This window comes from Ciona intestinalis, unplaced genomic scaffold (genome assembly GCF_000224145.3).
Source record: "Ciona intestinalis unplaced genomic scaffold, KH HT000064.2, whole genome shotgun sequence".
Lineage (NCBI taxonomy): Eukaryota > Metazoa > Chordata > Ascidiacea > Phlebobranchia > Cionidae > Ciona > Ciona intestinalis.
In genome coordinates this window covers 55,112-63,999 of record NW_004190386.2, presented here as the reverse complement: position 1 = coordinate 63,999, position 8,888 = coordinate 55,112, and the positions used below count along the sequence as shown (strand labels likewise).

At 36.1% G+C, this 8,888-nt stretch overlaps 1 protein-coding gene across 1 annotated transcript in view; it reads right to left on the bottom strand.

Moving 5' to 3' along the window:
• The window catches only part of LOC100187148 (deleted in malignant brain tumors 1 protein-like), a 12,513-nt gene extending 3,707 nt beyond the window's left edge, over positions 1–8,806 (bottom strand). Inside the window, exons 1-13 of the mRNA XM_026838179.1 lie at positions 8,750–8,806; positions 8,568–8,698; positions 8,164–8,217; positions 7,807–7,969; positions 7,271–7,461; positions 6,420–6,582; positions 5,521–5,723; positions 4,518–4,671; positions 3,737–3,927; positions 2,825–2,987; positions 1,979–2,178; positions 1,451–1,610; positions 428–610 (exon numbers count right to left, since the gene is read on the bottom strand). Coding sequence (XP_026693980.1) covers positions 428–610; positions 1,451–1,610; positions 1,979–2,178; positions 2,825–2,987; positions 3,737–3,927; positions 4,518–4,671; positions 5,521–5,723; positions 6,420–6,582; positions 7,271–7,461; positions 7,807–7,969; positions 8,164–8,217; positions 8,568–8,678 — 1,936 coding nt within the window. The 5' untranslated portion in view covers positions 8,679–8,698; positions 8,750–8,806. The remainder of the gene's footprint in view (positions 1–427; positions 611–1,450; positions 1,611–1,978; positions 2,179–2,824; positions 2,988–3,736; positions 3,928–4,517; positions 4,672–5,520; positions 5,724–6,419; positions 6,583–7,270; positions 7,462–7,806; positions 7,970–8,163; positions 8,218–8,567; positions 8,699–8,749) is intronic.
• Between the last annotated feature and the right edge of the window lie 82 nt (positions 8,807–8,888).

Here is an 8,888-nt window from a genome sequence, read left to right as displayed (position 1 = left end):
AGCTGGACACTAAGTGTATGAAACAGAACACCCATGTTATAACGACTGTTTAAAGGTAATTTAGGGGTTAGACTTTAAAAGTCAAATGTAAAAATTTTAAATTTTATAACGGTGTAATTTAAAGCAAACATTTTAAAAGCTAACAAATTAAAAGCAAGAAAATAGGAAAAAAATTTTGAGGCCAAATTTTGTAATTTCATATTTTAAAAGTCAAACCTTTTAAAGGGTACAGTTTATTCAAAGCCACAAAATTTAATATCAAAGTGTAAAGTCACGAAATTAAAGCCAATAATTTAAAAGCCTGCAATAAAAAAATTGCTACAAAATAAAAAATAAATAAATTTTACAATTTTTTTTCAATTTCCTAAAATTTAAATTCTAAAAAAAAATCCTAAAAATTTTATTAAAAAACAAAAACTATAAAAACCTGGTATGCCAGCTGTCGCAATTGTATTAATTGTTCCAGTTGCAGAAATTTTTAAGCACCTGGCATTTACACCAAGTGTAGTACAGCTCATAATTTCATTTACATCGATGGCCGTTCTCCCACTAGCATAAGCACGCTTTGTGGAATAACATAGCTCAGGGTATGGCAATAACTCTGGCTCTTCTAAAAAATAATATTTTTAAAGTTTTTTTTTAATGTTTGAAAATTTTTATTTTTTAAAGATAATATTTAGAAAAGTTTGAAACATGTAATATTTATCTTTGGAGAGATTGGTTAACTTTTTTTGTTTAGTATTATTTTGATAACTTTTTTGTTTTGTATTTGGATTTTTAAAGTTAACTTTTGTGGTTGTAGCACTCTGGGTGTTGGGGTAATGGGCCAGCTCTGCCTTAAATCTCAGGTCACATGGCATGCCTCACTGTAGAACCTCACCCATATAGAATAGAATGTTGGAGAAATTGGCCAACTCTGGCCTAAATTTCAGGTCCTATGGCATGCCACACTGTAGGACCTCACTCATATAGAATAGAATGTGAATATACAGTGTTAAGGTAATGAGCCAATTCTGGCATCTCAGGTCCCATGACATGCCTTACTGTACGACCTCACCCATATAGAATAGAATGCATGTTAAATGTTGGGGCAATGGGCCAACTCTTGCCTAAATCTTAGGCCCCATACCATGCCTCATTGTAGGACCTCACCCATATAGAATAGAATGCATGTAAAATGTTTGGGTAATGGGCCAACTCTTGCCTAAATCTCAGGCCCATGGCATGCCTCACTGTAGGGCTTAACCCATATAGAATACAATGTTGGAGAAATTGGCCAACTCTGGCCTAAACCTCAGGTCCCATGACATGCCTCACTGTAGGACCTCACCCATATAGAATAGAATGTGCGTATACAATGTTGGGGTAATAGGCCAACTCTGGTATAAATTTCAGGCCCCATAGCGTGCCTCACTGTAGGACCTCACCCATATAGAATAAAGAGACTCACCTAATTTATAAGCGGCCGTGAAACCCCTATACCCCCCGCTGCTATCCGACCAAAAATGTAGGTACAGAGCGCCTCCAGTGGACATATATAGCCGTCTGTCTGGGAGTTGGTTTTCCACACGAACTAGAAGAGGAGATTCTATACTTCTGCCGTCACGTATCTGGTAAAAACAATATAAAAACTTAATAAATTTTATTTAACGTAAAAAAACAGCCAGTTAAAAATGCTAAAAAAGTGCAAAAATACATTTTAAAGGATTTTTTTTAAATATTTTTTATAAGAACATTTATAAAATCTTAATATTTGGTAATTAAATCCTAAAAAAAGTAATATTTTAAAAGATTTTATAAAAACAAACGTTAAAAAGCCATTTAAAGAGTTAACAAACATGACAAAACAAAATACAGTCAAAAAAGATAAAAAACACTAATTTAAACGTCTATTTCTATTAAAAAAAAAACATTTAGCAAACTATATGTTTTTTGCACAAAGTTTTTTAAAGTTTTTTTTGATTTCATGTAAAATTACCTCTAAAAAGTCGCAGCAGGGTTCAAAACGAGCGTCTGACAAATCAAGCGTGACCTGCCTATTGCTGTCAGGTGACAAAAGCAACCAATGGCAGTCTGAGTTGGGGGGGTAATTGTTGGGGTAGTTTGGGGACGTAAATTCAACGTAGAAGTCCCCTACGGTCACCGTCGAGCCGCAAGAATCCACGGGTAGTGCTGAAGCTGGAAAGGGTTGAGATGTTAGAGGCATTATGCTCGCTGTCGAGTTATAACATGGGTGTCTTCTTATACACCAGACACGCATGGTGTATTCATACACCTTATGTTTACTGTCAAGTTATAACATGGGTGTCTTTTTATACACCCCACACACATGGTGTATTCATACACCTCATGCTCATTGTTGAGTTATAACATGGGTGTCTTCTTATACACCTGCACATCACATGGTGTATTCATACACCTCATGCTCACTGTTGAGTTATAACATGGTGTCTTCTTATACACCAGACACACATGGTGTATTCATACACCTCATGCTCACTGTTGTGTTATAACATGAGTGTCTTCCTAAACACCAGACACACATGGTGTATTCATACACCTCATGCTCACTGTTGTGTTATAACATGAGTGTCTTCCTAAACACCAGACACACATGGTGTATTCATACACCTCATGCTCACTGTTGTGTTATAACATGAGTGTCTTCCTAAACACCAGACACACATGGTGTATTCATACACCTCATGCTCACTATTAGGTTATAACATGGGTGCTACTTTATGCACCAGATACATATTACATATTCACATTTCATACTACTATTTTTTTCTATGTAAAAACCAAGTCAGAAGGTAATTCTTACTCTGCACAGCTTGAAAATGAGACATAAACCCTCTTTTTGTGACGCTAGCGTCAGTGAAAAACCTCACAGTTAGTTTATTAGTTGAGGAAGTAAACACGAGATCCTCAGAAATGAAGTCAAAACTTATTTTACGAAGTAATCGCTGGTCTTCGCCATCAAATAACTGAAAAAAATGAAATGGTTTAAGTTTTGTGGTCTTCCTTTTTTCCTGAAAAGTGGCAACTAAAAAGTTATGCCATATGACGCATAGTGCAATGATGCCAGTAATAAAGTGTTTGCAATCAAAAAAAGTGACTACGAAAACGTAACAAACAAAACTTAATCGGATTCTATTTGAAAAATAGAGTGACGATACCATTTAGGAGAAATATAATTCTTTATTCCTACTAAGGATTGGACTTAATTTTTGTCTGTTACATTTTCGTAGCACCAGATCCTTACTGTATTTCTTTACAAAAATCGTTCAACTCTATGAGCACCAGATCAGGGTCAGATTCGCGAAATTTAGTACATAAATATAAACTTCTTATCTTTACATTTGCAGTGACCAATGACAGATGCTAAATGGCACTATAGTAGAGTCATTAAAGTGCATGCCTCTAGTCCAGGGGGTGTAGCATCAAGGCTTGCCACTGCTACCATTGTGGGCGTATGTGTCTTTGAGCAAGACACTTAACGGCAATTGCTCCAACCCAGTGGTCACTTATAGGTTGTCTAAATTATCAGCCATACATAAAAAAAATTTACACATAATGAGTAACTCTTAAGCGGGCAGCGGGTGTATGAAACAGAACACCCGCAATATAACGACTGATGTTGCCCAGTCTTGTGAAGAATAAATGTAGCATGACACAGGTATGACTTCACCCAGACAGAAGAAAAGGTTTTTACATCTTACTAATCTTGGTATACCTCTAAATAATCACAGCAAGCCTCAATTTCCATATCAGTAATAGTTAATTGAACTTTCTGGTCCTGTGGGGCCACTAGCACCCAAGAGCATGTCACATCATTGGCGTAATTTTCTGGGTAATTTTCCGATTTTAACTGGGATGGTCTAACTGTTGCAGGTATCGTGACACCGCATCTTCGGTCCAAAGGTTCTGGGTAAAAAAATTGGTTTTAATAAAAAAAATTTTGATATATTTTTTTTATACAGTTTTGATTTTTTTTGATATTTTCTTTTTTGGTAGAAAATTATTTAATGTCTTTTGGTAAGACAGTGGCAAAGTGGTTAGTTTGCGGTAGATCAGGGTTTACAGGTTCAAGGCTAGACGCTGCTACCATTGTGGGCGTATGTGTCCTTAGGAAAGACACTTAATGATAATTGCTCCAACCTAGTGGTCACTAATATGTTGTATAAAATGTTAATTATATGAAAACTATCACCCACAAAGTTGCATACGTGGTAAGTTCCAAGCACGCTGAGTTATTAGAAACAGAACACTCATGTTATAAAAAACTGTCATTGCCTCGCCACTCAAGGATAAAGCAAGTTACATTCATTCAATCAAACACAAAGTTACATATGTGGTGAAGCAGGCAGAACTGTATCAAACAGAACACTTATGTTATAAAAATACATTGCCAGCCATGCAAGGAAAAGTAAGTTACATTAATTTAAAAACTATTGTCACCAAAACACAGACTTTTTCAAGCCATAATATATATATATATATATATACATACTTACCAAGCATATAGGTTGCATTGAAGCCACGGTAATGGTTCCCAGAGTCACTGACTAAGCGTAGATATAGAGCGCCATGCGTAGATGTAAAAGGGTTAGATGGTCGCCGGTTTAAACGAGCTAAAACTGGAGCATTCTGGTTTCGGCCATCTCGTACCTGAACAAAAAGCCACAAAATTGTGTTGTTTACCATAAGTTATGTATAACATGGGTGTGTTTTTATATAGGTGATATACATGGTGTATTCATACACCTCATGCTCGCTGTTGAGTTATAACATGTGTGTCATCTTATACACCAGACGCACATGGTGTATTCATACACCTCATGCTCGCTGTTGAGTTATAACATGAGTGTCATCTTATACACCAGACACACATGGTATATTCATACACCTCATGCTCGCTGTTGAGTTATAACATGAGTGTCATCTTATACACCAGACACACATGGTATATTCATACACCTCATGCTCACTGTCAAGTTATAACATGAGTGTCATCTTATACAGGCCTCATGGCATGCTACGCTATAGGACCTTACCCACAAAGAATAGAATACGTGACAAATTTATGCGGTATTCTATAATTAAGACCTTCATGGCAAGGTTTTGGAAAATGCCACTATAAAATATCAAGGTTGATAGCTGTATGCCGTAGCACAGTTGGTTAGCGCCTGCCTGTAACCCAGAGGTAATGGGTTCAAGGCTCGCCGCTGCTAATATTGTAGGAGTATGTGTTCTTGGGCAAGACACTTAACGGCAATTGCTCCAACCCGGTGGTCACTAATGGGTTGTCAAAATTATCAGCGTACAGTCAAAAAAACAATCCCCTACAAAGTAACATACATGGTAACTTGTAAGCTGGCACGAGGTGTATGAAACAGAACACCGATGTAATACTGACTGCATTTCCCGGCCATGTGATAAAGTAAGTTACATTCATTCATTCTGATAAAAAGTGGACATTTGTGGACTGTTATTTACGTTCATTTATTCATTAAATACCTCTATAAAATCACAGCAATCTTCAACTCTTAAATCAACCACTCGGAGTTGTAGCTCTCTGTATCGCTCGCTTGCCACCAGCAGCCAGTGACAATCGGAGTTGGGGTTGTAGTCGTGGGGGTAATTTGGGGAGTGAAAAAAGTTTGGGGTTTCTGTGGCAGTTGACGTGTGGCCGCATGAACCAGTACGGGGGTATCGTTGTTCTGGAAAATAGAAAAATGTTGTTTTTTTGGTTGTGGCAATTTTTTTGGAGGTGCCACACCCATGCTCACAGTCGAGTTGCTGAAGCTATTGCAGTGTGTGAATAAACAGACATGACTTTTTGTTGGTTTTGTCATTTATATCCTCGTGGGTGGGAACTTGAGTGACTTATCCATGGTTGCCACTCCCATGCCCGCAGTCGAGTTGCTGAAGCTATTGCAGTGTGTGGATAAGCAGACATGACTTTTAGTTGGTTTGGTCATTTATATCCTCGTGGGTGGGAACTTGAGTGACTTATCCATGGTTGCCACTCCCATGCCCGCAGTCGAGTTGCTGAAGCTATTCCAGTGTGTGGATAAGCAGACATAATTTTGGTTGGTTTGGTCATTTATATCCTCGTGAGTGGGAACTTGAGTGACTTATCCTGGTTGCCACTCCCATGCCCAGTCGAGTTGCTGAAGCTATTGCAGTGTGTGGATAAGCAGACATGACTTTTAGTTGGTTTGGTCATTTATGAAAACTTAAGTGACCTATCCATGGTTGCCACTCCCATGCCCACAATTGAGTTTCTAAAGCTATTGCAGTCTATGAAAAAGATATGTCTATATCTTTTAAGCTGTTTTAGGCAGTTTTAAGCTGCATGTCCCAGTTTTAACCGGTTTAAACTAAAAAAAAATTAAATTTAAAATTTTGCCCACCTGATACTAAAAATATAGCGGCCATAAAGCCTTGTCTGTTTTGTGTTTCATCTGTCACAAGTGTTACAGTCAGTTCAGAAGTGGTGGATTCAAAAGTCAGAGCTTCATTTATTTCTTCTAAATTGAGTCTTGTAATTTGGCGTTGATCTGCCCCGTCAGCAAGCTAAAAAAACCTTTTTTAAGTTTTTAAAAAATTTTTTTTATGTTTTTAAAAAAAATTTTTACTCTAGGCGTGTCCTTTTTTTGGTTTCTTTTAAAATATTAAATTTTTGGTTATTTTTAATATATTAATGTTTTCTAGGTGGTATGTGAGCAAGCTATTTAGGTTTACTGATCAAATAAGGTATATTTGTTGCTACAATATCATAAATCTCTTTTCCCTGTACACGAAACTCATAAATTTTAAACAGTTTGTATAACTTGTCTGTCCAAACATTCAACACAGTAGGGTTTTTACAAAACATTAAATTTGAAGCGAAATTCTAAATGCATTTTAAAACACATTAATTTTCTAAATGCGTTTTAAAACACGTAAATTTTAAACAGTTTGTATAATTCGTCTGTCCAAACATTCAACACAGTAGGGTTTTTACAAAACATTAAATTTAAAGCGAATTTCTAAATGCATTTTAAAACACATTAATTTACTAAATGCGGTTAAAAACACATAAATTTTAAACAGTTTGTATAGTTTGTCTGTCCAAATATTCAACACAGTAGGGTTTTTACAAAACTTTAAAGTTAAAGCGAAATTCTAAATGCATTTTAATACCTTTTCACCCCACAAATGATTCACTAAACTAAGATTTACACATATTATAACATTACAGAAGACTAAATATTTTTCATACCAATATATAATCACAGCAACTTTCCATTTGAATAAAGGAAAACGTAATGCCCGCTCTGAGGCCTTCTGGCGCAACCAGTGTCCAACTACAGTTATAGTTGGCTGGGTAGTCTCCTGGGTAATTAGTAGATACTAGCTCAGATGGTGTAGAAGTAACTGGTATACGGACGCCACAGGATCGGTCCAGACTCTCTGAAAATTGGAGAATTTATATACCTCATGCTCACTGTTGGGGTATGGGTTTTAATATAGGTGTATTTTTATGCACAAGAAGCATATGGTGTATTTATATGCTTACTGTTGAGGTATAATTTTTAATATGGATGTCTTATTATTCATCAGACACACATGCTGTATTTATACACCTCATGCTCACTGTTGAGTTATAACATGGGTGTCTTGTTATACGCCAGGCACACATAAGGTATTCATACACCTCATGCTCACTGTCGAGTTATAACATGGGTGTCTTCTTATACGCCAGGCACACATGATGTATTCATACATCTCATGCTCGCTGCCAAAATAAAACCTCACCCATTGCGAGTTGTGTAGTAGCAGTAAATCCCTTTTTCGCAATAGACGAATCCGAAAAAAATCTAACATAAATTTGACCGGATGTTGACACATAAACAATATTTCGTTCTAGAGACCCCATTTTTAACTGTGCCATTTTACGACCGCCATAAGAATCAAACACCTTTGAAAAAATGTAATTTTAGGAAACATAAATGAAATTTTTGTACCATGCATTTTATTTTTTAGAACTTTGTAACTTAAACGAACAAAATTTTAACTTGATTTAGACAAAAAAAATTATAAAATCCTAAATTTTAAAGATAGTTTAACTTAAAACAGAAGACTTTTTATATAATTTTTTTAAAGATATACTACCTCAACAAAATCACAGCAAGATTCCATTTCCAACACAGTGAATTCAACCATCACCTAAATAATGAAATTACAATTAAACCAGTGTGTAAAGTGTATGTGTGATTGCTTTAACAGTGGCCACAATTGGGTTTTTCAAACTACATGGAAAACATTTCTCCAAGTTGTTTAAACGGTACAGGCACGGGGTGTGGGAAAAAAAGACACTGTTCTATGATGTGATTTGCATTCTCCCAACACATTATACAGTTGGTCTATTATACTGGTTATAGCAACCATTTATAAGCTAAAACCTCTTTAAAAAAATCAAGGGAATGTAATACAGTTATGTACACGCAATTAAAAAGGTAAAATTAAATCTAATTTAAAACTCCAACCTTTAATTTTAACTAATAGTTTAAAGTTACCTGTGATCCAGGTGGGGCTTGCAACACCCACGAACAGTCTTGATGGTTAGGGTAATTGTTGGGGTAATTAGGGGACTGTACTGTCAAGGGGGTACTTGTCACGTTGTACATAAAGTTACAATTCCCATTTCCTAGATATTTAATGTTAAATAGTTGTGTGGTGCTGCTTTTGAAAATTTTACCTGTTGTTGTTTCTGCAGTTGTTGTTGTTGTTGTTGTTCTTGTTTCTGCTGTTGTTGTTGTTGATGCTGCTGCACCTGTTGTTTGTTGTACGGTTGTTGTTGTTGTTGTTGTTGGGATAGTGGTTGTTGTTTGTGGGAT